This window comes from Pristiophorus japonicus, chromosome 13, assembly GCF_044704955.1.
Source record: "Pristiophorus japonicus isolate sPriJap1 chromosome 13, sPriJap1.hap1, whole genome shotgun sequence".
In the NCBI taxonomy this organism is placed as follows: Eukaryota; Metazoa; Chordata; class Chondrichthyes; family Pristiophoridae; genus Pristiophorus; species Pristiophorus japonicus.
The window spans coordinates 24924996-24940886 of record NC_091989.1 but is presented as its reverse complement, the minus strand read 5'-3'; the positions used below and the strand labels follow the sequence as shown (position 1 = coordinate 24940886).

Below are 15891 nucleotides of genomic sequence, written 5' to 3'. Positions count from 1 at the left end.
ACATTGTTGGAGCCGCTACACGTGCTCCTGCGTAAGGGTTGCGATTGGTTTTGGTGGGACTGTCAGGAACGGGCGTTCAATCGGGCGCGGAACCTACTTTGTTCTACCTGTACAACCCCTGCAAGAAATTGGTTTTGACATGTGATGCATCATCCTATGGGGTTGGGTGCGTGTTGCAGCAGAGTAATGATGAGGGCCAACTCCAACCTGTGGCTTATGCCTCCAAGTCGCTCTCCCAAGCAGAAAGGGGATATGGAATGGTTGAAAAGGAAGCACTTGCATGTGTCTACCGGGTGAAAAAGTTGCACCAGTACCTTTTTGGCAGAAGGTTCGAGTTAGAAACAGACCACAAGCCGTTAACATCCCTGTTGTCAGACAGCAAAGCTGTCAATGCCAATGCGTCAGCTCGCATACAGCGATGGGCTCTCACGCTGGCTGCGTATGACTACACCATACGGCACCGGCCAGGTACCGAAAACTGCGCTGACGCGCTCAGCAGGCTTCCACTGGCCACCACTCCCATCACAGCCCGCCAGATCAAAATCTGGACCAACAGAGACCCCCTCCCAGCCTTGATTAAGAAATGTGTCCTGATTGGGGATTGGGCGCCTGCACACGGAGCATGCCCTGAGGAGGTCAGACCGTTTCACAGACGGATGGATGAGCTCTCCATCCAAGCCGACTGCCTACTATGGGGCAGCCGTGTAGTGATGCCCCAGAAGTGATGCTCCACAGCGAGCACCCAGGCATCGTGCTAATGAGGGCCATTGCCCGGTCACATGTATGGTGGCCGGGAATTGACTGAGACCTGGAACATTATGTTCGCAGGTGCACGACGTGTGCCCAGCTGGGCAATGCCCCCAGGGACGCCCCACTCAGCCTGTGGCCCTGGCCCACCAGGCCATGGTCACATATTCACGTAGACTACGCAGGCCCATTCATGGGAAAAATGTTCCTCATTGTTGTTGATGCGTACTCGAAATGGATCGAGTGCATCATATTGAATTCGTGCATGACATCCACCACAGTGGAGAGTCTGCGTACGGTCTTTGCGACCCACGGCTTGCCGGGCATCCTGGTTAGCGACAATGGCTCGTGTTTCACTAGCTATGAATTCCGGGAGTTCATGTCGGGTAATGGCATCAAACATGTCAGGACAGCACTGTTCAAGCCGGCCTCCAATGGCCAGGCGGAACGTGTGGTCCAAATCATAAAACAACGCATGCTCCGGATTCAAGGACCCTCCCTTTAATGCCGCCTATCGCGCCTCCTGCTGGTCTATAGGTCCCGACCGCATTTGCTCACGGGAGTCCCGCCCGCGGAACTACTCATGAAACGTACACTAAAAACTCGGCTGTCCCTCATTCATCCTGTCAGACATTGTTGAGGGCAAGCACCAGTCCCAAAATGAATGCCATGACTGTAACTCAATGGGGAGATGTATAGAAATCGATGACCTTGTATTTGTTCTTAATCACGCTTTGGGGCCCAAGTGGCTTGAGGGTACTGTAATTGGCAAAAGAGGGGAATAGAGTCATAGTAGTCAGACTTAAACAATGGACAGATATGCCGCAAGCATCTGGACCAAGTAAAAAAAAAGGTTCAGCATGGACACTGAGGAACCTGAGGAAGATCATGAGATGCTGCCCACACCACCGCCAGTGAATGAGCAACAAAAACTTTCAGCAGCATGCACAGTCCCTGCGGCCAGCCCTTCGAGCCGGAATCACCACAGGTGACAGTCACGCATACCAAGGCTCAACAACCAGAGCCTCAACTGCGGTGCTCCACGAGAGAGCGTCGACCGCCCGAAAGACTTAATCTTTGACCCAACAAGACGTGGGGGGGGGAAAGGTGATGTCATGTATGTAACCTTCATGTAACTGTAACCTTCATGTAACAACACCGTACACTGTATACACCTAAGAAATGCACACCTTGACCACAGGGGGTGAACTTGTGGGAGACACTCCTAGTTTGGTCTTTCAGGTATAAAAGGGGAAGCTCCACCCACCTTCATCACTTCTTGGCCCTGTGAATAAAGGGTAGGTCACAAAGTGACTTTGTCTGCAGAATGTGCCTCATGTGAATTTATAGTAGTGCATAAGGACACAACAACCACCTAGAAGGAAAAGGGCAGCAAGAGCATAGGAGAACTATCACCTGCAAGTTCCCCTCCAAATTACACACCATCCTGACTTTGAAGATGGTTGTGGTTGTTGGAGGTCAATCACCTCAGCCCCAGGACATCACTGCAGGAGTTCCTCAGGGTAGTGTCCTGGGCCCAACCATTGTTAGCTGCTTCATCAATGACCTTCCCTTCATCATAAGGTCAGAAGTGGGGATGTTCACTGATGATTGCACAGTGTTCAGTTCCATTCGCAATTCCTCAGAAAATGAAGCAGTCCATGCCTGCATACAGCAAGACCTGGACGACATTCAGGCTTGGGCTGATAAGTGGCAAGTAACATTCCCGCCATACAAGTGCCAGGCAATGACAATCTCCAACAAGAGAGAGTCTAACCTTAATATTCAACGGCATTACCATTGCCGAATCCCCACCATCAATATCCTGGGGGTCACCATTGACCAGAAACTTAACTGGACCAACCACATAAATACTGTGGCCACAAGAGCAAGTCAGAGGCTGGGTATTCTGCGGCGAGCGTCTCACCTCCTGATTCCCCAAAGCCTTTCCACCATCTACAAGGCACAAGTCAGGAGTGTGATGGAATACTCTCCACTTGTCTGGATGAGTGCAGCTCCAACAACATTCAAGAAGCTCGACACAATCCAGGATAAAGAAGCCCGCTTGATTGCCACCCCATCCATCACCTTCAACATTAACTACTTCCATCACCGGCGTACCATGGCTGCAGTGTGTAGCATCTACAAGATGCACTGCAGCAACTCACCAAGAGTTCTTTGGCAGCACCTCCCAGACCCACGACCTCTACCACATGGAAGGACAAGGGCAGCAGGCGCATGGGAGCATCATCACCTGCAAGTTTCCCTCCAAGTCACACACCATCCTGACTTGGAAATATATCACCATTCCTTCACAGTCACTGGGTCAAAATCCTGGAACTCCCTCCCTAACAGCACTGTGGGAGTATCTTCACCACTAAGATTGCAGCTGTTCAAGACGGCAGCTCACCACCACCTTCTCAAGGGCAATTAGGGATGGGCAATAAATGCTGGCCTTGCCCGTGACGCCCACATCCCGGAACGAATTTTTTAAAAACAGCAGTCACTGCACATCATGTAATTAATGTGTGAAGTGCTTTGAGATATTCCTGAAATAATAGTTTCTCACAACCTTTAGACAGTGCAACATTAACAAGACTTAGCACAGCTTCCATTTTAATGGCGCAATATATACATTTTCCTTAAAAAATCACAATAGTAAAATTGGTTTTGAGGTTCCAGTACATCACCTACTTGATCATTCTTCATGTGAGTTTAGACTCTCAGACCCTAACATTCTCGGGGCTGGAGGGAGCAGAAAGCCCGATTTCCAGTCCAGGGAGAAGGGCACCAGTTACGCTGGGATTCCCCTCCATTTCCTGTCACCCTTTAAATTTCAGTGGGCGTGGCTGTGAGCAGTTCTTCTCAAACATTCAGCAGCTTGTCAAAGAGAACACAAGTGCAAGCAATGACCAAAGCTCGAACAACAGAGAACTGAGCATTATTCAAGCTTCGTATGCGGCTTGGGAGAAGGAGTAAAACTCCGACTTAGTAGAATGCGTCATTGGTACCACTGCCTCTGAACCAACAGGAGTAAAAACTGCAGTTGAACTGACCAGAGTGGTAAAAGTAGGTACCAGTCGCTGAATAATCCAGCACAGGGATTCCCACTTCCAGCCATCCTTCACCCTCATCTTCAAAGCTTTTCACATTCATCCTTGGCTACACTTCCCGATAGCTGGATGGAGCTTGATTTAGATTCACCTCCACTAACCGGAAGGCATGCAACACAGCAGCTATTTGCATTAACAGTCTCCTGAAGATGTCCATTAAAGGGTTCAAGAGGTTTCTTATGCCAGTGAAAATGTTCAGTAGGAATATCATGATCGGTTGCAGCAGGCTGTTGAACAAGGACGCCAGGAGTGGCTTCAGCAGGTGATCTCCGATTCCCGTCAAGAGTCCTGCCAACAGGATCTGGAAGAGCCACCGACCTAAGAAATTTACTAGCTCAATCAGAAACAAAGTGACCACGTTCACCAGGATCCTTAGCACCGCAAACAGCTCTCTCCAACACTTCCGAATAGCATTATCAGACCTGAAAAAGTTGGAGAGAAAGCTGTAAGCAGCTTGTTTATATCCACTTTATTAATATATTAAAAATAATGGCAGCAAAGATCTGTGGCATTCTGACAATCTTTCGCTGTACTTCAGTGATAATCCTTCAGAGACAGCGTAAACAGACGATTTCAACTGTTTATACCGTTTCTCCAAGGGTTCCACCAATCGTCTGTTAGAGAACTCCCAAGGAAATTCCAGGCATATACATGTAGTGCAGACACCATACTTCATGGCAGATGCAAAACAATCTAACAATACTATAGGCTTCTGAACTGCAACTGGAAACTGAAGAGTAGATTCCAATCTGCAACGTTAAACAATTAATGACTTCAGATTGTGTTTACTTACTAGTTAGCCATAATGAATAAGAAGCTTTGCTTTAGCAGAATAAAGCATTGTGCAATGAAATGTATAGCACTCCTGTTTGTATAAAGCAGATTATTAGGTGTCAGCATTGACTGAGTGGGAGAACTCCCCACTCCGAGTCAGAAAGTCGTAGGTTCAAGTCCCATTCTAGAGATCTGAGAGCGTAATCTAGACTAAGGGGCCGAAATTGACCCCTTTTTTAAGGCTCGTTACCGGGTAAGGCCTGTCCGCCATGGGGCAGGCGAAGGGTGTGGCCATCCACAATTGCCCCTGTGCCGGGACAACGGAAACGGGTTTCCGCCCCGCTATAGCTCCGACCTGTTGTCAGCTGCGCGTTGATCCCTTTTCTGCCCGCGGGGAAAATTGCCCCACGGGAGGGCAGCCACTGCCGGTCGGGAAGCTGCCAATGGCTGGGCGGTGTGTACGCCCTTAAGGGCGAGGGTGACCGCCGCGGCCGCCATTGTGTTTTAATTGTCGGCCGACTCCTGAGTCGGCCCGACAATGGTGGCCACTGGTTCGGCTGGGCTGCCCCCTTGGATGCTGGGCTGCTGGTCCGGCCAAACCCCTCCCTAGTGGCCCAGTGGGCTCCATGTAGGTTTCGCAGTATCCCTCCCCTTTAAGAGGAGGGACGTTGCGATGCGTCAGCTCGCGCAGCACGTCCGTGTCGTGCTGATGTCATCACTGCCCTGCTCCTGAACCGATCCCGCCTCAAACACCCCCCCACCCCCCCAAACCGCTGGGAGGCGGTGTCAAAGTTAGAGAGACAAATTTTTCGGCTCTTCCCTCTGTCTCCTGCCAGGTAGTGATAATTCAAATAATTCTAATTATCCATCCCAAATGGGGCAGAGGGCAATTCCCCCCCCCTAACACTTTGATGCAGTACTGAGGGAGCGCTGCATTGTCAGAGGTACTGTCTTTCTAGTGAGACATTAAATTGAGGCCTCATCTACCCTCTCACGTGGATGTAAAAGAGGAGCAGGGAGGTCTCCTGCTGTCCTGGCCAATATTTATCCCTCAGCCAACATCACTGAAACAGATGAACTGATTTAGGGATGGAATTCCAGAGATTAGGACCTTGATGGCTGAAGGCACGTTTGCCAATGGTGAGGCAAAGGGAGTAGGGGATGCACACGAGACCAGAATTGGAGGAATGCAGAGTTCTTGGAGAGTTGTAGGGCTGGTAGAAGTTAGAGATAGGGAGGGAGTCAAGAAATGAAGGGAATTTGAACACGAGGATGAGAATTTTCAATAGGAGGCATTGGGCAACTAGGAGCCAATGTGGGTCAGCGAGCACAGGGGTGAAGGGTGAGCAGAACTTGGTATAGGTTAGAATACGGGCTGCAGAGTTTTGGATGAGCTAAAGTTTATCGAGGGTGGAAGATGGGAGGTTAGCCAGAAAAGTATTGGAATAGTTAAGTCTGGAAGTAACGAACGCATGGATGAGAGTATCGGCAACAGTTGGGCTGAGGAGGTTCAGAGACGGGCGATATTAAGGAGGCTGAGTAGGCGGTCTTTGTAATGGAGAGGATATGGGGTTGAAAGCTCAACTTGGGGACAAAGAGGATGCTGAAATTGCAAACAGTTGGCTTCAACTTGAGACAGTGGCGGGAGATGGAATCGATGGCTAGGGTATGGAGTTTGTGATAGGGTCCAAAGACCACGGGGTGGAAATTCGGTCACATCTCTGTTGCAGCGTTAACCCGAGCGGAGCGGTAAATTTTGCACCAAGAAATGGTTTGCGTCTCCAGCCGCAAAATTCATCAGCTGGCCCTGAATGCCGAGTGGAGCGCTGAGGGAGACGTTCCATATTTCTTTTAGGGCACTAGACTAGCTGAGCAAATGAAAATCCCGAGGTAAACAGCCAGCCTCGGAGCGCACTGAGAGGTTTCCGTGGAAATAAAATTCTGAAAAAAACCCATCAAAAACATTCCCCATACTTTATTGACGCCACATCTACATGAATTGCAAAAATAAAAAAATAAAAAACAATCACACCTAGCTTAGGTAGACATTCCTTCCCTTACTGCGGCTGCTACAGCGCGGACCACCAGCTTTCACAGGCGGTTCTACTACGGAGCGCTATGGATCGAGCAAATTTCAAATTTCGAGTTGGTGTCGCAACCAGGTGGTACTGCTCCGTGCCCCCGCAAATCCTCTATCGAATGTCCCGGCAGGGCGCTGGAAGCTGGCTGGCCGTCCAGAAAAGTTTTCCGCCGCCATTACCACCCCTCCAAGGCGAAAACAGAGGCAGCAACAAACCGAAAATCCAGCCTAATGGCTTTGGTCTTCCCAATGTTTAACTTGGAATATGTTGCACTATCCCAGGTTACTACGATAGCTAAAAAAAAACAAGTGTCTTTACCAATCTGCCAGGTTACTAATGCAAGCTTCATTATATTCCTTCTTGGTCTCATAGAAGTACTGATGTCCAAATTCAAAGTGGTACACTTGCCTGAAGAATCAAAAATGGAGGAAGAAAAAGTTACATTCAAGATGAAAACTATATGGGCTTTCCTGAGGCTATATCTAAGCCAGTAACAACATATTATGGGGAGTTGGAGCCCTGGAGCATCAATGTGTTGTACCACAGAGTACCCACCTCTTTTAGGTGCTAGGCCAGCTGAGCTCCTGATCTCCTGATCTCAACTTCAGACACACCCTGCATGGCTAAAAGAAAATGCTTACATTCCTGTCGATTTTGAGCTGATAGCTTCTGCTAATAAGCTGCTCTGTAAGACCATGGGGATTAACCCTAAATGCCAATAGTACAGAAAAATTATAAGTTAAAAAAATTAACAAACAAAAACCTATTCTGCCATTGTCCATTCATTGCTTCAACTTAGTTCCAATTTAGCCCAAACTGATGAGGTGAAGATTGTCAACCCTTGTACACGTCCTAATTCCTAAGGGCACTAAATGTAGCATCAGCTTGGCTCAACTGGTAGCACCATTGCCTCCAAGTCAGAAATAAAGGGTTCAAGATTTATTCCAGGTTTGGAGCCCATAATCTAGGCAGACACATGAGTGCATGACCGAGGAAGTGCTACATTGGTGGTGATGCCGTTCTTTGGATGAATGTTAGACCTAGGCTCCATCTACCTGTTCATGTATCGTGGCACTATTCGAAGAAGAGCAGGGAGTTCTCAGTGTCCCAACCAAAATTCCTCCATTAACCAACACCACTAAAACATATTCCTTGGTTATTTAATTCATCTGCTGCACACAAAATGCCGGCCGTGTTTGCTTATACAATAGACATGTATAAATACATGTTTACTTATAAAGAAATGGCAGAGACTTTAAATAAATATTTTGTATCTGTCTTCACAGTAGGAGATACAAAAAGCATAGCAAAAATAGTGGGGAAACAAGGGGCTAATAAGCCAACAAATCCCCTGGACCTGATGACCTACAACATAGGGTTCTAAAAGAGGTGGCTGCAGATATAGTGGATGCATTGGTTGTGATCTTCCAAACTTCCCTAGAATTTTGAATGGTCCCAGCGGATTGGAAGGTAGCAAATGTAACCACGCTGTTCAAAAAAGGAGGGAGAGAGAAAACAGGGAACTATGGTTCGCCTGACATCAGTCATTGGGGAAATCCATTATTAAGTAACTGGCAACAGGGCACTTAGAAAATCATATGATTAGGCAGAGTCAACATGGATTTATGAAAGGGAAATCGTGTTTAACAAATTTATTAGGCTTTTTGAGGATGTAACTAGCAGGGTAGATAAAGCGGAACTAGTGGATGTAGTATATTTGGATTTCCTAAAGGCATTCGATAAGGTGCCACATAAAAGGTTGTTACACAAGATAAATGCTCATGGGGTTGGGTGTAATATATTAGCATGGATAGAGGATTGGTTAACAGACATAAAACATGGATGAACGGGTCATTTTCCAGTTGGCAGGCTGTAACTAGTGTGGTGCCGCAAGGATCAGTACTTGGACCTCAGCTATTTACAATCTATATTAATGACTTGGATGAAGGGACTGAGTGTGATATATCCATGTTTGCTGACAATACAAAACTAAGTGGGAACGTAAACTGTGAGGAGCACACAAAGAGCCTGCATAGGAATTTAGACAGGTTAAATGAATGGGCACAACAATGGTAGATGGAGTATAATGTGGGGAAATGTGAGGTTAGTCACTTTGGTAGAAAAAATAGAAAAACAGAATATTTTTTAAATGGTGAGACACTATTAAATGTTGGTGTTCAGAGAGATTTAGGTGTCCTTGTACAGGAAACACAGAAAGTTAGCCTGCGGGTACAGCAAGCAATTAGGAAGGCAAATGGTATGTTGGCCTTTATTGCAAGGGGATTGGAGTACAAGAGTAAGGAAGTTTTACTACAATTGTACAGGGCTTTGATGAGACAACACCTGGTATACTGTGCACACTTTTGGTCTCCTTATCTGAGGAAGGACTTAATTGCCTTGGAGGTGGTGCAAAGAAGGTTCACTAGATTGATCCCTGGGATGAGAGGGCTGTCCTATGATGAGAGATTATGTAGATTAGGCCTATACTCTCTCAGAAGAATGAGAGGAGATCTCATTGAAACATAAGATTCTGAGGGGGATTGACAGGGTAGATGCTGAGAGGTTGTTTCCCCTGGCTGGAGAGTCTAGAACTAGGGGGCATAATCTCAGGATAAGGGGTTGGCCACTGACATGAGGAAGAATTTCTGTACTCAAGAGGGTTGTGAATCTTTGGAATTCTCTGCCCCAAGGGGCTGTGCATGCTGAATCGCTGAGTATATTCAAGGCTGAGATTAATATATTTCTGAACTCTAGGGGAATCAAGGGATATGGGGATTGGACGGCAAAGTGGAGTTGAGGTCGAAGATTAGCCATGATCTTATTGAATGGCGGAGCAGGCTCAAGGGGCCGTATGGCTTACTCCTGCTACTAATTGTTAAGTTCTTATTGTTTGTTCTATTTGCAATGTGTTTGGGACAAGTTCCACTACGCTCCAAGGCACAAAACTTCTGTAATTCTTTTTAGAAGAAATAGATTTATTTGAGAAGTTTTAATGACTTAGAATTTGTTGGAACATTTCAGCATATCTACATTGTAAGAGCAGTTTTGTTTATGAGGAAATTTGCGCATAACTGATTTATACCGGATTTAGGTTGAAACATCAGTACACGTGAATTTCCTCAATCATTTACACCGATCCTGAGATACATCTGCTGAAACCCTCTACTGCTCATTTACACAGACCCACCCTAACGTAAAAGACCAGCATGCACAATTTTTATGGATTTACGCAAATAATGTGTTGGCATAGATCCACACCCAATTATTTGGGCACAGCATTGAACAAAGGTCACCTGATATCATTGCAACTTATATTTGCGAAGTTAGATAGCGATTTTCTTCACTTAAAAAAAAATCAGTGAGATTAAACCCCAATTTAACTGGTATTCCCGATTCCTATCTCCTCAATATGCAAGTTTTGCTGGCTCTTGCCAGATCACCAAAGGATGTAGCACTGGTGCAATGAAGCATCAGATTGCTCTATTTCACACTCCACACATGCAAGTTTGCTGATCGGCGCAGAAAAACTGACATACATGTTGGTACAATTTATGCGCAAGTACAATCAATTTGAGGCCGATATTTTTATGCCTTTTGCTATTGAAAATAAACTTGTGCAATTGTGTAAAGATTGCTAAATAATTGACCTGCAGTTAAATTGTATGAGAATGTTGCCCTCGTGTTTAGAATAACATCTAGTGCTTCAATGTGTGGAATCTGCCATCTCTTTACCTCAATCACTTGAACACTGGACTGGTAGATTTGGCTGAGCACAAAGAGGATTGGTCAATACTTAGTTGCTTTCCTTGATGTAGACAAGCAGAGCACAACAATAGGATCTACTCACCTGTTGTCTTTATAACTAGCAGCATCTTTCACAATTCCAACCACTATATTTTCCTCTGAGGCTACCCCCACGTCTATGGGCTCAGCGGGTTCCTCAGTAAAACCACAGTTTGTCTGTCCGAGCTGTGCCTAAAAAACAGAAAGATGATTCTTAAAACAAGTCCACAAATTTACAATCAAGATTCAGTATTGTAGCATGAGACAGTGACATGGGGCACTGAAATATTAAGCTCTACAAACAAATGAACTAGGGTAATAATGGGGACTGAGGCCCTTTAAGAGTTTTACATCCCAGTTTCCCAGCTGGTTAAGTTGCTGCCTAAAGTGAAACTGAGCCATGCAGACCAAGACAGCCCCAGATCCTGCACCTCAACTGGGGCGGTTAGTGGTAAGGGTGTGACAACTGGTATCAATGCCACATGCTAATTATGAGGAAAATCAATAAGCTGGGAATACTACTTTAGCAAGTCCTGTTTAAAAAGTGTGTGTCGAGAGAGGATGCATAAGGAATCAGGATCTTCAGGAGAGAAGGAAAGAGATTTGGAGACACTAAAGGATTTTATATTGTCACAGTAACTTGTGAGCCACATACTGTCACCAGTCCATGCTATACACAAAGCCTAATTCTGGAGCATACACCAATTATTTCGAAGGAAGTTGAAGCATCAACAGAATAAAACATAGATAAACTGTGTTTCTCTGTTGTGCATACTTTAGTCTCTCGTTGCATCACTTAAAAACAAAGGTCCAAGCCCTCTAGGCCAGAAAAGAATCGTGTACGTGAAGGCAACTACTTTCATAGATTGAGAAAGCAGATTTGTCAGCAGGCTTATTTTGCATAATGGTACCAAATGCAATAGGAAAAGTTGCAGTTAACCAAGTGTAATTTAGTGCTATCCCAATACACTTTACTTTTGTGTAATACTCAATTCAATTCATCACCTCAAATTCCTGTTTGTGGGAGCTTGCTGTGTGCAAATTGGCTGCCACGTTTCCTACAATAAAACAGTGGCTACACTTCAAAAGGAACTTAATTAGCTGTAAAGCACTTTGGGACGTCCGGTGGTCGTGACAAGCGCAATATAAATTCAAGTCTTTCTTTCAAATTTCTTCCACCACTACTGAGATACCAGTAACTGCAAGTACTTCACCCTATAGCTCTAAATGTCTGCAGGGAAAAAATCAATAATTTTACAGCTGAGCATTTCTCACGGTTGCACTTTTCAATTTCTCTATCCTCTTTGGTTCTGGGATCAAGCCCTACTCCAGAACTTGACATAATCTAGGTGGACATGCCAAAAGGCCAATGAATTTAGCTTTGCAATAGCAGAGGCATGGCCCTGTCTAAGGATGTTGAACATGGATCCAGAGACTGCAGAGGTGGCAAACAACAACTTGTAATTATATAGCATCTTTAATGCGGAAAAATGTTCCATGATGCTTGACAAAGGATAAAAGGAGCAGGTATTAAAAGAGTCCATAAAATCTTTTTTTTTTAATTTGCATTTATATAGTCCCTATCACAAGCTCAGGACATCTCAAAGCCTTTTACAGCCAATTAAGTACTTTTGACGTATAATTACTGTTGTAATATAGGTAACGCGACAGCCAATTTGTGCACAGCAAGGTCCCACAAGCAAACAATCAGATAATGACCAGAAAATCCGTTTGTGATGTTGAGGCATACAAATTGGCCAGGACACCAGGGAGAACTCGCCTGCTTTTCCTTTAGACCAAGAAGTCATAGTTTTAAGTTAAGATTGACATAAGATAATGGAAAATTGGAATTATTTTTTCAGCAAAAGGTGATGAACTTCCAGCCAGGATGGTACAAGACTCTGATGGGGTTCAAAAAGTGGCTAGACAAGTTACCATCAGCAAAAAGGATTTAGGGTCATTAGATCTAGAATACATCAAGGTAACCTTGTAGATTAGATGGACCAAGGTCTATTCATGCCAAAAATTTTAAAAAAATATCTGTATTAGAAAAATGATACATTGAGTGTACATTTTCTGTCCATCAGACATTTTTCCTATCCATCACATTTCAAGTGTCACACTCAAAATCCTGTGTCATACTTCAAAACAAAGTATAAAGAAACAAAGGCATTCATTTCACATAGGAGGAAGAATGTCTGCAATCTGAGTGATCTGACCAATGGCACTTAAAAAGGAGAGAACGCAAGTCAGGGTTTTGACATGCAGTCTGAAGAGTGATTAAAAACGTGCACCTCACTGAGTGTTTACTTCCTATCATTTAGATTTTGTGGCCCTAAGGGGGCACAACTACAGCTTTACAGCAGAATAATACATTCTACATCACATAGTATGGCATGGTCTTTATAATACCAGCATATTATAATACCAGTCCAAGGAAGCAGTAGCAGGACATTTGGAAAAGCATAATTCAATCAAGCAGAGCCAGCATAGTTTTATGAAAGGGAAATCATGTTTGACAAATTTGCTGGAGTTCTTTGAGGATGTAATGAGCAGGGTGGATAAGGTGTATTTGGATTTCTAGAAGGCATTCGATAAGATGCCACATAAAAGGTTACTGCACGATAAAAGTTCACGGGGTTGGGGGTAATATATTAGCATAGATAGAGGATTGGCTAACTAACAGAAAACAGAGTCGGGATAATTGGGTCTTTTTCCGGTTGGCAAACAGTAACTGGTGGGGTACCGCAGGGATCGCTGCTGGGGCCTCAACTATTTACAATCTATATTAATGGCATCGATGAAGGGACCGAGTGTAATGTAACTAAGTTTGCTGATGATACAAAGATGGGTGGGAAAGCAAATTGTGAGGAAGACACAAAAAATCTGCAAAGGGATATAGACAGTCTAAGTGAATGGGCAAAAATTTGGCAGATGGAGTATAATGTGGGAAAATGTGAGGTTATCCACTTTGGCAGAAATAATAGAAAAATAAATTATAATTTAAATGGAGAAAAATTGCAAAGTGCTGCAGTACAGAGGGACCTGGGGGTCCTTGTGTATGAAACACAAAAAGTTAGTCTGCAGGTACAGCAAGTAATCAGGAAGGCAAATGGAATGTTGGCCTTTATTACAAGGGGGATGGAGTATAAAAGCAGAGAAGTCCTGCTACAACTGTACAGCGAATTGGTGAGGCCACACTTAAGAGTACTGTGTACAGTTTTGGTCTCCGTATTTAAGGAAGGATATATTTGCATTGGAGACTGTTCAGAGAAGGTTTACTAGGTTGATTCCGGAGATGGGGGGTTGACTTATGAAGATAGGTTGAGTAGGTTGGACCTACATTCATTGGAGTTCAGAAGAATGAGAGGTGATCTTATCAAAACATATAAGATCATGAGGGTGCTCACAAGGTGGATCCAGAGAGGATATTTCCATTCATAGGGGAAACTAAAGCTAGGGGGCATAGTCTCAGAATAAGGGGCCACCCATTTAAAACTTACATGAGAAGGGATTTCTTCTCTCGGATGGTTGTAAATCTGTGGAATTCTCTGCCCCAGAGAGCTGTAGAGGCTAGGTCATTGAATATATTTAAGGTGGAGATAGACAGATTTTTGAGCGATAAGGGAATAAAGGGTTATGGGGAGCGCGCAGGGAAGTGGAGCTGAGTCAATAATCAGATCAGCAATGATCTTATTAAATGGTGGAGCAGGCTCGAGGGGCCAAATGGCCTACTCCTGCTCCTATTTCTTATGTTCTTATATTATCTGACTCAATGCCAAAGAAGATCTGCAAACATGCGTACGATGTAGTATATATGGACTTTAGCAAAGCTTTTGATAAGGTCCCACATGGTAAACTGGTCATGAAGGTTAAAGCCCATGGGATACAGGGCAAAGTGTTAAGTTGGATCCAAAATTGGCTTGGAGGTAGGAAGCAAAGGGTAATGATTGATGGATGTTTTTGTGGCTGGAAGGATGTTTTCAGTGGGGTTCCATAGGGTTCAGTAATAGGACCCTTGCTTTTTGTGGTACATATCAATGATTTAGATTTGAATATAGGGAATATGATTAAGAAGTTTGCAGACGACACTAAAATTGGCTGTGTGGTTGATAATGAAGAGGAAAGTCATGGGCTGCAGGAGGATATCAATCTACTGGTCAGGTGGGCAGAGCAGTGACAAATGGAATTTAATTCAGAGAAGTGTTAGGTGATGCACTTTGGGAGGGCTAATAAGGAAAGGGTATACACATTAAGCGGTAGACCACTTAATAGTGTAGATAAACAAAGGGAGCTTGGAGTGCTTGTCCACAGATCCCTGAAAGCAGCAGGCCAGGATAAGGTGGTTAAGAAGGCATACGGAATGCTTGCCTTTATTGGCCGAGGCATAGAATATAACAGCAGGAAGGTTATGCTTAAATTGTATAATACTTTGGTTAGACCACAGCTGGAGTATTGCGTGCATTTCTGGTCGCCGTATTATAGGAAGGACATGTTTGCACAAGAGAGGGTGCAGAGGAGATTTACTAGGATGCTGCCTGGAATGGAGAATCTTAGGTATGAGGACAGATAGGATAGGCTGGGTTTGTTCTCATTGGAACAGAGGAGTTTGAGAGGAGACCTCATTGAGGTAAACAAAATATTGAGGGGCATGGACATAGTGGATAGTAAGGGTCTATTACGAGGGGGCATAGTTTTAAGGTGGTTGGTGGAAGGTTTAGAGGGGATTTGAGGGGGGGGCTTCTTTACGCAGAGTGTTGTGGGGATCTGGAACTCGCTGCCTGGAAGAATGGCGGATGCAGAAACCCTCACCACTTTTAAGAGATGGTTGGATGGGCACTTAAAGTGCAGTAACCTGCAGGGTTAGGGACCTAGAGCTGGTCATTCGGCAGTCGGCGAGAGGCGGGAGCAGCGTGTGTTGGTGAGGCCTACAAAAGGCCCAGCGGGTGTTCCTGAGGCGGCGGCAGTCGGCGAGAGGCGGGAGCAGCGTGTGTTGGTGAGGCCTACAAAAGGCCCAGCTTGTGCAGCTCCAGCCGGGAGAAAAAGCAAAAAAGTAGAAGGAAATCAAAAGGTGACGTCACAGCCAAAGGGGTAAGTGATTGGCTGGTGATTGATGAGTAGCTTTTCTTTTTCTTTTTTATATCAGTAAGTAACCTGTTAACATTGTTGTCTTTTTCTTTTTTATATCAGTAAATAATCTGTTAATATTGTTGTCGCCAAATTAAGTGTGTCTAAGGGTTAAGTCATGGCAGGAGAGCTGTACCATGTGGGAACTCAGGGACACTTCCGGTGTCCCTGATGACTACGTGTGCGGGAAGTGTATCCACCTCCAGCTCCTGACGGACCGCGTTGCGGAATTGGAGCTGAGTGTGGATTTACTCTGGAGCATCCAC

General features: G+C 44.9%; 1 protein-coding gene across 2 annotated transcripts in view; it reads right to left on the bottom strand.

Moving 5' to 3' along the window:
- Positions 1-3355: 3355 nt before the first annotated feature.
- The window catches only part of LOC139277965 (uncharacterized), an 81851-nt gene continuing 69315 nt past the window's right edge, over positions 3356-15891 (bottom strand). For both annotated transcript variants that reach the window (XM_070896602.1, XM_070896603.1), the window contains 3 exons: positions 10563-10690; positions 7034-7123; positions 3356-4282 (listed from right to left, as the gene is read on the bottom strand). In XM_070896602.1, coding sequence (XP_070752703.1) covers positions 3910-4282; positions 7034-7123; positions 10563-10690 — 591 coding nt within the window. In that variant the 3' untranslated portion in view covers positions 3356-3909. The remainder of the gene's footprint in view (positions 4283-7033; positions 7124-10562; positions 10691-15891) is intronic.